General features: G+C 40.7%; 2 protein-coding genes across 3 annotated transcripts in view; both read right to left on the reverse strand.

Annotated features, from left to right (window-relative positions):
* Window positions 1-4665, reverse strand: part of aqr (aquarius intron-binding spliceosomal factor) — a 41803-nt gene extending 37138 nt beyond the window's left edge. The window contains exons 1-11 of the mRNA XM_072364945.1: window positions 4570-4665; window positions 4073-4162; window positions 3561-3617; window positions 3112-3152; window positions 2966-3001; window positions 2736-2856; window positions 2469-2609; window positions 1703-1771; window positions 1457-1557; window positions 1263-1339; window positions 409-473 (exon numbers count right to left, since the gene is read on the reverse strand). Coding sequence (XP_072221046.1) covers window positions 409-473; window positions 1263-1339; window positions 1457-1557; window positions 1703-1771; window positions 2469-2609; window positions 2736-2856; window positions 2966-3001; window positions 3112-3152; window positions 3561-3617; window positions 4073-4156 — 792 coding nt within the window. The 5' untranslated portion in view covers window positions 4157-4162; window positions 4570-4665. The remainder of the gene's footprint in view (window positions 1-408; window positions 474-1262; window positions 1340-1456; window positions 1558-1702; window positions 1772-2468; window positions 2610-2735; window positions 2857-2965; window positions 3002-3111; window positions 3153-3560; window positions 3618-4072; window positions 4163-4569) is intronic.
* Window positions 4666-10110: 5445 nt separating this feature from the next.
* Window positions 10111-15737, reverse strand: part of dph6 (diphthamine biosynthesis 6) — a 54168-nt gene continuing 48541 nt past the window's right edge. For both annotated transcript variants that reach the window (XM_072365451.1, XM_072365450.1), the window contains exon 15: window positions 10111-11613. In XM_072365451.1, coding sequence (XP_072221552.1) covers window positions 11495-11613 — 119 coding nt within the window. In that variant the 3' untranslated portion in view covers window positions 10111-11494. The remainder of the gene's footprint in view (window positions 11614-15737) is intronic.

The raw sequence follows: 15737 nt of genomic DNA on the forward strand, positions 1-15737 counted from the left end.
TGCTGCTCCAATGGAGGCAGGTATCTAGAACTATCTCAGTTCTATGCAGCCTTTTCAGAAAGTGAAACACAGCCAAGGAATCTTAAATCTTGCACCCCATTTTTAAAAGTCACCAGACCTATGCATAGCTTTGCAGACAGCAATGACAGAAGCATGCAGAGAGGAGCCGGGATTGGACATTCAGTCACTGTCTGTTGACCTGAGCCAGCTATAAATGTGAAAGACAAAAGGCAAATGAGCTCTTCTTTTCTCAGCAAAAAAAAAGAAAATACTGCACATCATTACGGTGGATATGAGCCCATCATGTTTCACTGTGAATTTTAAATGAAGACAATTCCAGTCATAAGAGAGAAAGAGTTCAAGTAAGGTTTAGTGAATGAGGCTACGGCGCAGGAGGCTGTGTCTTACCTCCAAATCGATCATGAGCTCAATGAATCTCTCGCAGTAATGCACTTTGTCCATGGATACAGGCCCTGAGGAAGATGCAAGTTACAACTTTAACCAAGATCAAAACAACGCGTGTTGTCAAAGTGGATTTCACAGTGCAGAGGAGGACGTGTAGTTTTCACCAAGGATGTGAGAGAAACACATATGGACACGAACAACGAGCCCTGCTGAGTGTTTGAGTCTCCCCTATGTATGGCCAGCCCAGCAGCATGCTGGGACCTCACCCCTCATTAGGCGTGCTTGTGTATGCGAGTGTGTGCGCGCTTAAAAGTTGAGGCATGCAGCAAACATTAGAGTGATGCAGATCCTGCTGGGTTTCAGACTGTAATCTGCTCTGTCAGGTTTGAATTCTATCTAAACACACGTTCTGTTTTTAGCATTCAGGTGGGGGGCCTGTGTGTCGGCCTGCATTACAGCACAGTGGTCAGTGCCTGTGGCTGTATGGCAGCTGGACCGCGTGCTCCTTCAACAGCTGTATGGCCAGGAAATAAAGTCGAGGGCAGTACAACTGAAACTGTGTTCAAAAAGAAATAACTGCATTCAAATATGGGCAACATCTGAAGAAAGGCTCTGAAAAGAAAAAAGCTAAATATGACAATCCTATAAGGAAAGATGGAGAGAGCACATATAAAAACCTCATTTGGGATTCAAGTCTCAGGATTATTATTATTATTTGAAGGCAGTGATCAACTCTAAAGATTTCTTTGTTCCCTGATGTAAATACAAGATCTCATGGTTATTACTCTTGCCAAAAGAATTCCAGCAGTACTTCCTACGGGAAATAAAAGCTTTTTTTCTTTTTTTTGCTTCATTACCTGTTGGTGGAATTGACGTGAGAACTCCAAGAAACTTTTTAATAAGAGCTGAAAGGAAGGTCCTCTCCTTGGTTGCCCTGGAAAAGAGACGAGGAGAGTAAGTATAAACCAGCCCCGAGACTCGTGGAACACAAATCAGAAATTCTAAGTCTGTACAGCTCTTCTGAACATAACAGCAAAGAAAACGACATTACTGTGCGACTGCGTCAGCATCCATCTTATCAAATTTCTTCTTGATTAGATTCCAGAACTTCTGCAGCTTTGGAACTTTCTTCAGCTCGTGCTGGAGTCTGGACTGCAAACACGACAACAGCAAATCAGTCAGGAGTCATGTCTTTAATGAGGGATCAGTGTCATGCCAAGGAGACAGTTCTCATCTATGAGACTACACAGCCGTGTCATCACAGAAACTTAAATAAGGTAATAGGCTGACAGCTTACTGGGAGGAGGCACATCCACATCGGCAGAGATATGAGCTGCTGCACCTGTTCTCTGATCAAATCTACCTCCTGGGAGGAAGGCGCATGGAGAAGGAGAAAGAGAGACAGAGTAGGTGAGGGAGTTGTCAAAATCCACTGTGCATGATGGATTTTTATTGCACCTCAGTCCTTCATAAAAGTCTGCAACTAAAATATTTACAGGCCTTTATGGGATAAAAATCAAAGGGCAGCAGGCTATCACAGCAGATTTCAAAGTGAGACATCTGCAGTATCTCCCAGCGGTCTGATGCAGCTATAAGGGATACAGAGGAGCCGCCTCGGCTTCGATTGATTGTCCACTATTGCCATCTAGTGGGCAGTTCAAGTAATTGCCACTAATTTCACTTGAAGTATATATTTTGCAAGGTATGGTCATGTTGCTTATTGTGGACAAACGTGCTATTTACCCAGGTTATTTCAAATTTTGTGCAACTGATATGCCACACTTACGATGAAATAATTCATTTATTGGAAGAAACTACCTCTGCAAATTCTAGGAAGTCAGAATTTTACGACATGATAAACAATCTTAAAACTTTCCATCAACAAAGCTGCTCTTCGCCTTCATGATGACGTGATAAGCAATTTCTAATATAAACCCACGGTACCCGGTTTCAACAAATGACTCCTGTCGAAAGATAAACTGGTTACTGTCACAAGCAGAATCCCACTCGCTTCCCCCAATAAGGTTAGTCGAGGCACTGGATGTTGTTGCAGCGCCACCCACCAGACTGTTGAAGCAGTGGTCCAAGAAGACCAGCAGCACGGTCTGTTCCTTCAGGGTGAGGCCGGTCTCCTCGCCCGCCAGCACAGCTTCCATCACACATTTGAAGAAGAATGGGAAATGGCTGGGCTCCTTCTTAAACACCTGTTAAACAGCAAAGTTGAATATGTTGCATGAGGCGATCCCCCTTGATTGACAGCTGTAACAGCTGTGAAAGCGATTTTTGAAGAACTTAAGATGATTTAATGGAGATTTTTCTTTTTTTTTTACCTCCCAAGCTGGAACATTCTCTCTGAACTTCTCATTGACGATGCAACATATGGACATGAGATAGGCTTTGCTGGACACCTCGGGCGTGTAGTTCACCCAAAGATAGTTTTCAAGGTATTGACTGAAAGAGAGGAAAGTATCAGATGAATCTCATTTCCACAAATGGTGCTGACAGTCTTGTTTTTCCTCCTTTCTTTGTGGCTGCTTACTAATAAGAAGAAATATCTCACCTGAATTCCAGCAACATAATTTTTCTGATGGCGAATCTAAAAATAAAGATCCATAAAGAAGATGATAGAAAAAGGTTATCAATGATAGGATGTGTTAATCTGGTTTGAAACGCCAGATAAATGAAAGAGGCTATATAGTCACTTACTTAGACATGAGAATCTCTTTTTCATAGATATCTTCCATGACCTGAAGAAATGGCAAATAATAATAATGATCAGACATTGAGGCAATGTTAAATAGGGGAGGGGAAGAAAGAAAAACAAAGATGGCGTCTCTTTATAATGCAGAGTGCAATGACTGTTGTTTCATCAAGCCCAAACTCTCCAGATCCCAATCTAATCAAGCATGCATTGAAAAAAGTCAGAAACAAAGAGCACCCACAATAATCCACAGGACGCAAAAGAGCTGCTTCAAGACAAGAAAGAAAAACATAAAAGGTGCCCTGAGGAGCTTTTAAGATTTGATGGAATTAGCTGAACCCACACACTATTATGCAAGTGGTTTCTGACTGTAGAATACCAATGTGTATTGTATATTTTCCATCTACAAAACCAAACATTGACATCTCCAAGACACAGCCACGTGTAACCTTACCTTCGGGTCAAAAGGCAGCTTATTCTTTGCATGAGGAGCCCAATATCTATTAGCCAACTGAAAAAAGGAAGAACAAAAGTATATGTCAATGTGAACACAAAAAATAGAATCGATGTTTACAATCAAGGGCGTAGGAATGAGTTTAACATGGGGGGGGGGGGGGGGGGGGCGCACATATCGGAACCCTGACAGTTATAAAATCATTTCTGGGTGGGATAAATACACAATACAAATGTGTGAACAATACAAATGGTTGAAGCTCACAATATGGATGTAAAATCTAGATACAATACAAGACAGTAACATTAGTATGTTTCTGGTTCCAATCTCTTAATGAGTACTAATGATATACCAAACAAGGAACCATCTTGAGGTGCAAAGAAAAGTCTAGTTTGGACTGACTCCCATTAAGACTGATCATTAATCTAAGGAATACACTCGTTCCATTTGTTACTGCCCCTCAATCCAAACAAAAGCATAATATTCAAAACATATGAAGTGCTAAGATATACCTGCGTGACATATTCTGCGTTTATCTGTGATACCGAAGGCGCTGCAGCCTTTTTGGCTGAGGTTTCTTTCTCCGTGGTGGCCATCTCAAACTGTGAGAGCAACAAAAACACAACAACAAAAAATTATCTGTCGATGGAAATATGTTGTAGCAGTTCATCTAAACAAACACATCTGAACTGCGCTACTGAAGTAAGATACAAAACCACAGAAAACTGTGAAAAAGCCTGATTTAAATTAAGTAGATTTGCAAAACAACACAAAAACAAATAAGCAAACAAGCAAACGGAGTGGTAGTGTGTGAAGTCAGAAACTCTTTAATACTGCGATGTGTTCACAGTGATAGCATAACATTAACCGATAGCTTTCAGTGGGGCGATTGGCTAAGCTAATTAGCATCACTAAGATACGGCTGTATGAAATTATTTTGGATGGTGACATTACTGTTATCACTATGGCATAATGTCGTGCTAATAAACGCCAAAATAACACCACTAACCTTTACTATTCATTCAGCATTAGTGTGACTGTCGATGGGCGATTGCTAAAGCATGTACACAACTAAAACGCGCTGAACACGACCAACTTCCTGAATTGGTACGTCACTATAACCGTCCCAGTGTCCCAGTGTATCTTCCGTTCCGCTTTTTAGGTTATGAATAAGCGTGAGTTTAGCATGGACAATGAAATGTTTGGTTGTCTTTTTTTTAGGACACCAGAGGTTGGAAAAAAATATGACAATATATTGACACATTATATAAGTGAAGTAAAACAAAACAATAATGTATTATCTGTTTATGGAAAACAACATGTGTGCATATGTTTTCACCACCGTATTCACTACGAAGTTAACATTTTGTAGAGCCCTCTTTTGCAACAATTAGAGCTGCAGGTCTCTTGCAGTATATCTCTTCAAGTTTGACACATCTAGTGTCTTCTAGCTGACAGGGTCAGGTTTAGAGCTCTTTTCATAAATGATACAGCCAAAGGTTTTTTTTTGTTCCATATCAGTCATTATGTGTCTGAAGTTTTCATTCTTAAAGGGAAAAAAATGAGCACATTGCTGCTCTCTGCTGCTTGCTGGAGACATAACAAGTCTCCCCCTGCTGTTCTGCTGAAGTAACTTTGCCTGACTTCAAAAGATGAAGAGAGCCACTCCCATTTCTCCTTTAGCAGTGATGTTCTCGGCAATGTGGTTTGCATTACCAGATGTGTCTTTTATCGAATGTGACCTTCTATCTGTATTGGGCTTTAATGAAGATAGAGATGTCAGCTTAAATTAACTTTCATCTGAAACGACCTGCTGCAGATCACACACTGGCAAGGGTACCTTTCTGTCCTGTATGAATGAGAAAATGCCATAAACTGGATGGTGAACAGAGGGTTTTTGATAATTTGCGACAATGGTGTTTTAAAAATATTTGGCTATTATAGGAAAACAATTCTTGTGACCCTAACAATCTTAGTCTTGCCCTTACGCTGCCCCTCACATATTGCTTTTGTTGATAATGAGTTCATCCAAACAAACAGGTTAATCCCATCCTGAGGCACTCGCCCCATATTTGAGATACTTCTCTAGGTCAATACATTTTGATAAGGCATATTTTTGTCTGCATATCTATCTCAGAAGAAGCTGGAGCCAAAGTGTTGGTTACAGTTAACCTTTTCCTCTTGGAGCCCTCAAAAGAAGACACTACATGATGTTATATTGAAGTCACAGTTGCCATCGGGGTTAATCTCTGCAGCTTGTTTATTACACTTTGGTTGTTGGTTAGTTAAAACGGTATCCTGTAAGGAAAGGCAAGGCAAATGTACTTACAGCACACAATTCAACAACCAGGTTATTCAAAGTGCTTTACACTGAACATAAAAGGCTGTGTTTGGGAGGCATTGCACTGTGGACTTTGTGTTGGTATGATTTTTCAAACAACACACAATGTAAAGGCTTTCCTTTATATTTTACAGATGACAGGCTTCTTACTGGTACAAAATATATGATGTCGCTGAAGTTTATGGAGATGGAAAAGATTTTTTTGAACATATAGGACGCTGATGCATTTTTAGATTCTCAACTTCATTTGTTTACTTCAGTATTTTTAAAAATGGGTGTAGCTTGTGAGCTTTGTCATTGATGATTATGCTTTGATGTCGCCCTGGCAAGACAAGAGCGCATCTCTCACAATATACGGTGGAAAACCATCTGTTCCTATTCGTGGCAGACTTACAGGAGTGAGGACAGCTGACATCAAACCTTTTTTTTTTTCTTTTTCAGATGGCTGAAATGGAGGCTATGCCAAATATAGGGTTAATATGATTATATCCAGTAAACAACTCACAGATTAATATCATAGTTAGCTAATATAAATAAACAAATGAGAGTTTGTTTTTCTAAAAGAGGCAAAATCCTAACCCTAACCCACAGCCTGTCACAGAAAAGTTAAGCACGATCACGCCGTAACTTTGCTTAGCTATATGTGTCATACATGCTCATAATGTTAACTATTGCAGTTCGACCACCTGCAGGCACACACTTGGGGTAATTTATTTTTTGTAGATATCACAATGATATTGTATCACTCATTTTTTGGTCGTGATAATTACACAGTAAACTAAAAGAGTCCAGCCAATATTAATGTCAGCCAATAGCAACATAGAACACATACACTATGTTGCAAAAAGTATTCACTCACCCATCCAAATAATTCAATTTAGGTTTTCCAATCACTTCCATGGACACAGGTGTGCAAATTCAAGCACGTAGGCATGCAGACTGCTTCTACAAACATTTGTGATAGAATGGGTCGCTTTCAGGAGTGAATTCCAGCGTGGTACTGTGATAGGATGCCACCTGCGCAACAAGTGCAGTGGTGAAATTTCCTCGCTACTAAATGTTCCACATTCAACTGTCAGTGGTATTATAACAAAATGGAAGCAACTCAGATTGGGAACGACAGCGACTCAGCCACAAAGTGGTAGACCACCTTAAATGACAGAGCGGGGTCAGCGGATGCTGAGGCTCATGGTGCGCAGAGGTCGCCAAGTCAACCTCCAAACTTCATGTGGCCTTCAGATTAGCTCAAGAACAGCGTGTAGAGAGCTTCATGGAATGGGTTTCCATGGCCGAGCTGCATCTGAGCCACACATTGGAGTGGTGTAAAGCACGCCGCCACTGGACTCCAGAGCAGTGGAGACGTGTTCTCTGGAGTGATGAATCAGGTTTCTCCATCTGGCAATCTGATGGACGAGTCTGAGTTTGGCGGTTACCAGGAGAACGGTACTTATCTGACAGCATTGTGCCAAGTGTAAGGTTTGGTGAATGGGGGATTATGGTGTGGGGTTGTTTTTCAGGAACTGGGCTTGGCCCCTTAGTTCCAGTGAAAGGGACTCTGAATGCTTCAGCATACCAAGAGATTTTGGACAATTTCATGCTCTCAACTTTGTGGAAACAGTTTGGGGATGGCCCCTTCCTGTTCCAACAGGACTACGCACCAGTGCACAAAGCAAGGTCCATAAAGACATGGGTGAACTAGTTTGGTGTGGAAGAGCTTGACTGACCTGCACAGAGTCCTGAAATCCCATAAACACACTCCTAAAGCTTGTGGAAAGCTTGCCCAGAAGAGTTCAAGCTATTATAGCTGCAAAGGGTGGGCCTACGTCATATTAAATCCTATGGATTAAGAATGGGATGTCACTTAAGTTCATATGCGTGTAAAGGCAGATGAGGAAATACTTTTGGCAATATAGTGTATATTTGTATCAGCTAATATGAGGCTCACGGTACTTTATAAATTATGTTTATGTTATGTTAGGACTATGTTTGCAACACTTATCACTGTCTGAAGTGCATTTAGCATCCCAGCTGAGCGGTGCAGAGTCAAATGATGTCCTCATTGTAAGTTGCTAAATACACTTCTGGAAAGTTAATAGACAAAGACTCCGTAGTTTCTCTTCAACATGATTTAAACATAACGTATATAGAACTTTGGATCGTGTATTGAAGTTTGAATTGATTTTTCCCCCCAAAATCTTGTATAATCAGGCCCTTACCATTATCATCAGGTAGTATTTATCTTTCACTAATCATAGAATACAATCATGAGGATTTTAGTGTTCCAGTGGTTATCTTCACACCACTCCAACTTAAAAATAAGGACAAGTCCAAGTCTTTTACTACAATAATCTTTCTAATAATCGTAAAACCATATAATGTATGTCATCAAACAATTACTTCATAAATAAATAGATCATACAGTAAAAACATAGACAAGTTAGCCAAGATAACCAAAGGTTTTCAAATTCGGCCGTCATTCTCCTTGTATAACTCACATACTTTCTATTGTATTTCAACTGTTGTTACAATCAGTTCGTTCAGGTTGTTGTTTCTTTGAGGAGGATACACTTTGCAGGACTGCCAACTGCCCCATGTACTGCAGCAGCTTTCAACTTTCACTTCTATCTGGCCTCTGGTCTCACAGCAGAATTATTAAAAAAATAAAATAAATCACTCTAAGCTTCAGGAAAACTGTGATAATTAAAAATACTTTAGCAGAAAATGTAGCAGAAAATAACATCAGACCGAGTCATTGCAGCCTTTTAGTCTAACACGGAGTATCTAAAAGCGTTAACAGCTGCATCGCCTTGAGGTGCATCAATGCCACGGCCCTGGTATGCTGGTTTTATACATACTGGCCTATTATCATGACTGATGGGAAAATCTAAGTCTGGAGTGGAGCACTTGTTACTGTTTAGTCACACCAGCACTTCGGCTGCTATGACGAAGTCCCAGTATTAAAATATAAGTGAAATGGAGCATCATCGACAAGGAGCAACAACAATTGATTAATTCTCCTACTTGTTCACAGAGGCAAAGTTAGAGCATAAAACACAAATAACTGCATTGAGGAAAAAAAAAACAACAACCTCTAATTTGAATTTAGATTGAAAATGTGATATTCAGCAATGTCTAGGAATAAAATGTATTTATCTGTCAGTTTTTTTTACATATGGAATATCAAATAAAAATATGAAAGAATTATTGAATAATTATAAATAAACTTTGCTCTGGTTTATTTACCAACAATTCCACTGCAGACATGATGATAAATACTGGACAAAATGGCCAGAAAGCTCTTGCTTATCTAAACTGCAGTACTTCAAACGTCCACAAGAGGGAAGCAAACACCAGAGAACAGCAAGCGGCTTGCTGCTCAGCAAAGAGAGAAAGTTTCATCAAGCCAGTGCTGTGACCATAAATACATGCTTTCACAATCCGTCAGGGGAAGAAAACAATGCATTATGAAACAAAAAGGATTCCAACATGAAAACAAACAAAACCACAGTTACTGAGGCAAGCGAACCACAATGTGAGGAGGCGTCTCATGTGGCGAGGCCGCTCCTGAGCCAGGCTCCCCTACTGTAGCCCACTGCTATGGGGAAAGGGAGTCACACACATCAACTGGCTTTGCCTGGAGGAAGAAACACACAGTTAAAGTCCATGTGCAAGGCCACAATGACAAGGGCCGCCGGGCTGATGCACTGCGCACAAAGGACAATATTAGCCACAGCAGCCTGTTTCTTTGAGTGGAGCGGTTGCAGGTCAGCTTGGTAGAAAATGTACATTTGACAAAACACATGAGAAAAATAAATGTCACCCTGTCTTTACTCATTTTGTGAGGAATTACAGTGGTGAGGACACAAAGAAACATGTCTGCCATAGGCCATCACATTGGTTAGGATGAGGTCGTGAAGATATACTTGTGGCTTTGTCAGTGTGTATGAAAACAAGCCTGCTGAAAGACAGAATATAATACTGAGCATGTGATGGACAAGTGGTTGCCGGGCAGGGAATTCTAGTGGTTGTGCTCCTCTTTGTATGAAAAGCTCAAGTTGAGTCTCGTTGCTTGAAAAGTTGTTTGGCTGTTCCTTTATCAAAAGAAACAGCCGGATGGATATAAAACTCAACAAAGAAAACTGTGCAGGTTTGGATTTTTCTTTAAAAAAAAAGTTTATTTTCATATATACAAAATTGAAACAACACTTTATCTGCTGAAGCATATACATTTTTTATTTTATATCTGTTAATTTGAACAAAACCATTACGGTTCACCCTTGTAGAAGAGTAAGGACGACCTCTGAACATGTTTGTTCAACACAGTCTCATCAGGTAACAGCAGATCAGGCTGTTTCAAAATCAGACATTCAAAAAAATGTAAGAAATGTGAAAAATAAACACCCTACTCTTTGTTCATATATGTGATCATGGTAATCATTTGACAGCGGAGTCCATAAACAATTCAGAATCTCCTTCTGGTGAGGCCCTTTGACACTTAACAGGAGAACATTAACACACACAGTATATTTATGAGGAATTGGCTTGTTCGCTTTCATAAATAATTGCTTGTTTGTATTTTTCACCCCTCAATCAAATTCTTCAGGCTATTGGCTGCCTCCATTGTTCAATTTTTGATAACAACAATCAAAACAACATTGTGGTGGGTGAAGATCGATAGCTCACTCCACTCCACATGACGAGAATAGCCGGAGCGAAGATGCACTCCATCTCAGATTATCAATACAGTTCATGATCTTTGAGAACAGAAATGTTCCAGGAGCAATGGTTAATAGTGTTATTTTCTGCCAACATCCTCACACTGTGTCTGTCCACTGACAGACACTTGCCCTGCAGCCTTGTGTGGTAGCGTCCTTCTTCTATTAACCAGGCTGCCTTAGAATCAATAGAAAACATAAAGAGGCTTAATCTTTTCAGGTGCTTGGCGCTGATTGCCTATTACACAATAATAACCCACCTAGAGCTTCACGGAGCATGAGAAAGAAACACACTCACCTCATCCAAACACATTACACACAGCCCTAAACCAGTCACACAGTAAATCTGAAGGTTTACAACTGAACAGATGGTGTCAAAGGAGGTGGTAGGCCTTTATGAGGGGTGTCAGCTAGCGAGCTAACAGAAATTCCACCAGAAACAGTGGGATATCAGGGGATACAGTTTATCGCCTCATGGAATGAGACTCTGCTGGTGTCTCCCTTTGTAGACCATGGTCTCTAGTCCTCTGGTATGTAGCTTTAGGTTGCATAAGTTCCATTAGACCTGTCTCTGAGGTAGAGTAACAGCTGCTGCAGTCTTCAACTCCACAAGAGGACAAAGTGGATTACTGGTCAGAGTTCTGTTCTCTGAAGTGGAATAAACATCCTTAAAAGTGCCCACTATAAAACAACTTGTGGACACATGCAGCTTTAGAATTTAACAATCCACTGTGATAAACAGTCAACATCCATGGGCAGCTTTCCACAGTCACTTACGTCCTTCTGTACGTCATTAACTGTTGTTTCTCCAGAAAAGCCTCCCTGAATTCCAGTGCTTGTAGCTAGCCGGAGCCTAGCTGTTGACTTAGGATGCGTTTCTATAAACTGAGCCAGCAGGACATGTGGAGGATCTTGGAGTCTGGCATGTCCAGGACCGGAACCAAGGCCACGGACGGACTCGACTCCGCTAAAAAGCTTCTCAAACTGTGTTCAAGTCCTGCAGGATAGACATAAGAAGGGAGATTTGGGGGGTGGGGGGTGGGTGTTAGGTCAAGCTGGTGTTGGATATCAGTAACTTACATTGCTGTCCCACTGGAGTTGTCCCAGCAGTGTGGCTACACTTAACCATTTAAGCAGAGACCGAAAGGCTTATTTACAAATTATTGGCACTCTTAAATAGCTGGCAGATTGCAAACCTCGTACACCCACCCCATTCATTCATCTCCCTGCAGGATAGACATATGGTCAGCAAGGACTGAACGCTTGACCACCCCTCTCAAATATGTACAAAGAGCCACATACAACCCCCCTCTCACTCTCACACACACATAAATACACAAGAAATAATCAAGAAGCTTGTTTGGAGTATCTAGTGGAATAGATCCTCTGCTCCCATTGAGTTGGGATGTTAGGAAGCTGTGCTGAGACTGCCAGCTCAGACATATGTTAGTATATATGTGTGTGTGTGTGTGTGTGTGTGTGGTCAGACTATATGGACTAGTGAGAATTCATTGAGTGTCTCAGAGTCATGCCTGATGACAGCCTGTCTATTTAGCAGCAGCCAGCTGGGATGCTGGCCCTTACTCTTGTGCTCTGTACACTAATTGGTCACAAGTGTTACATGGTTGACTTTCCAGCCTTACTTCCTCTGTTCTAACAGCCCTTTAAATGAGACTTGGGTGTGGTCACCACTCTGACATGGTCATAATAAAGCTATGTATCCTGGAGAGCATGCTGTGTCACAGTTCTACTATCATTATAAGAAATGTCAATCTAGTTCCATTTACAGTGACATCTGCCTCATATAATGCACGTCAAAATATAATCCCTCCTTGGTTATCTGGCTCTCAATACACTAACTAGTGCTCTTTTGGTAACATTTGCGAAAACTGTATTGCTACTGTGTGACATTTGACTAAATTTACAGAAAGTAAAATCAGGGCATAGAGTTACGAGAGCTGTTCAGCACAATTTAATAAGCCTCAACTGCTCTCATTTGAAGCAGCATGCCAAACATCCTTACAAAGAGCCCCTGCACCCTAATTAGCTAATATGCACTACAGCTTAAAATGCCCCTGCTGAACACAGGCCTTTTTGGAGGGCATTAAAAGCCTAAATATGTGTTATCAGAGCACCACGGGAGGCAGTATCCTCTGGAGATAGCTAGCTGACAACAGAACGTGCCACGGAGATCACAGACAGGGATGGTTTTATTAAGAGAAGAAACACACCCTTCATCACACCTTGCACACAAAGCCTGTTTTATGTCTGGATGTTTTAATCTTTCTACCACCGGGTGGGAAATAATTGCTCTCCCTCTTTGAGTGTCTTTCAGTACCTAAACCCACAGAAATCTGTCTATAGATAAAAGAGAGGCAACGAGGTGGTGAAGGTGACATGTACTGTATGACAATGTAATTTTATGTTTTCTCTGTCTTTTAAAGTGAAATATGAGTCAAGGCAGCCCGTGTTCCTTTAACCCCTATAAATGCTTCAGTAAAATAAACTCTCTGTACACTTTAATTCTCACTTCCAATCCACCTCCACTGGTCCTTCAGCTCCCTTTTGTGCTACACAGACAGCCGGACTGTGAGGCCTAGTGCAAAGAGGCTGTAAGATTGTGCATTTTTTAAACTAAACCATCTATCCAAAAGGACGAGCTATCATTTAGTTTCATGGGCAAAACACATATAGACCCCAAAAGGCTGCTCTTTGAACACTGCAATATAAACAATCCCATGACTCCAATGCGCTTTTATGCAAGCGTCAGAGAAAGATGTGGTGAGAAAGAAAGATAAAGGTGTGCCTGTGTGGAATGACTGATGCCTGCTGGGTTTATTGGACTTTTAAGCAGGCCCAGAGCCACCGTTTTTTTTTTCAGTTGTGCTCCACTGACTTCCAAACTGGTCAAATTAACCAGTAAACAAGATAGCAATTAGCACGTGTTGAAAAGGAAAAATTCAGTCCAAGGTGAACAGACAACGGCTGAGAGACGTGTGTGCAGTGGAGCCACAGAGGAAAAAAAAAAGGCTCTACTTTCTTTACAGCAGCTATAAGCTAAATTTAACCGATTAATCACAAATCACATGACTTCTTGTACATGCAAGAAGTTGCTTGTAACCATGAAGCTGCAGAGAATTATCGCATGCCTCCGCAGTTCCCATAAGCCCTTTAAATGATCATACTATATCTTAGCTAATTGTTGATCCATTAAGATGGGAGTCTTCGTGTGTCTCCAGTTTCTTTCTTTGCGACAGCCTGATGTGACAAAATCATGTTCAGCACCTTCAATTCCAAAAAAAGGTCATAAAATGATGGAAAATATAAATCATTGCGCTTGTTTGCAGTGACCCATCAGAAAAATGTCATTAACCAATATCTTTTTCACAATAGGCCATAGAGAACCAATCAAATGTTGAGAGTGAGACATTTTACAATTTCGTGAAAAATACTAGCTTGTAATTCCAAAAAAGTTGGGACGGGGGAAAAAAAAAACCTTTGAGATTTCTATCTGCTGGTTCTACTGATGACAAATTAGAATTCTGTCGATTCTGTGTTTTTTCTTTTGCCATCTCATGTTTTCTCACGTTCATTTAAACACTGCATCAAAGTAAGTGCGTTTATTCAAAAGGTGCCTTAAGTGGTTTTAAATCAGCTAATTTAAGGATTTTTTTTTTCTAATTTTCTAATTACAGCAAGGTATTAGTCAGATTGGTCCCTAAAGTCTTTATTGGGTTTACTGAGGTGTGTTGGCCTACCTCTGAGAGAATCTTTCTATCGTAAGTAACAAGCTAAGACAAGATGTTTAAAGGTTTCATCCAAACCATATGTCACGTCTATCAACTGTGAATCCTAAAGCAAGCAAATGTGGAAGGGGGTGTGCAGTCACATTTTGCTCCAATGTTGTCTGTCTGCACGCTGACAGCAGCGGTGGCAAGGCTGTGACTGCTAGCGCCAGAGGTGTTACTTTTTCTCCTTTGACTTTTTGGATTCATCACTCAGTGAGCAAAGGCTGTGACCCATAAAAACGCCCAATGGCTAAGCTCGCAGGCCTCGGCTGTGCATGCATTGCAAGGTAACAGATTTCACCTCAACGATGAGTCAAGTAAATAGTTTTAGGGAAGCATTCTGTGCAGTCTGAAAAACAAAGACGCGTTCGTGTCAAGGGGAAAAGTTCCGGGTTGATTTTGGACCAGTTATCAATGATCAAGTACGATTTTAAACATTTGAAAATAGTTAACGCCTTGCATTAGTTTCATTATTTTGAAATAGTAAATGACAGCTGAAACAACTAACATCTGACTAACATGCATCATATGCCGTGATAAATGTAGCGTGGGAACGTTATAATTAGGTTACAACATAAATCTCAAGATTTCTCTGCTTTGCATATCAAAACAGATCAACCTTTTCCCATTCATTACTGGTAACCATAATTCTACATTCTGGAATGATAAGTTATGTCAAAGCTGAAAATGACAATAAGATGGCTGGCTTGGAAAAGATTCAAAAATGTTAATTGACTGCTTCAGCGACGGTTTGACAACGGAGGCCGTGTGATCGATGCGCTCATTGCCCTTTTCTCTCGGAAAGAACATCTCTCAGGATAAAACAAATACCGCTCCATGTTTGCGTTGACAAGAAGCTAGAATCCTGGGAGCAGGAGACGGTGGCGTATGAAAGTGTAATGATGACAAAAGAGTGTGCCAGCTGCTTGGGTTACTGTACACACTGAAGACACAACAAATGGCTTACAATAATTAAACACAGGAAGAAGAGGAGATTCTCTGGAGAGACTGTTTCCTTGAATACTTTATGCTGACTTAACCAATGTTAGCTCAAACTTTCTTTAAAAAGAGCATGCGGGTAGAGACAGGCTGTCACATTGTTGTCATTAATATAGTGTTGCAGAGCTTGACTTGCAGGAATAGCTCATCTCAGAAGTGTTCAAAGAGATAGCTTGGAGAAGATACATCTTCTTTAGAGTGAAAACATGACATCTTTCTCAGTCTTGTGGATACATCATCCAGCCATAACATTAAACCACCAACCGGTGAAGGAAACACCGATAATGTAATTAAAATTCAAAGGTCTAATGAGACACTGCAGAGGTACTACAGT

The sequence above is a fragment of the Leuresthes tenuis genome, unplaced genomic scaffold, assembly GCF_036924035.1.
Source record: "Leuresthes tenuis unplaced genomic scaffold, fLeuTen1.0.hap1 SCAF_15, whole genome shotgun sequence".
In the NCBI taxonomy this organism is placed as follows: Eukaryota; Metazoa; Chordata; class Actinopteri; order Atheriniformes; family Atherinopsidae; genus Leuresthes; species Leuresthes tenuis.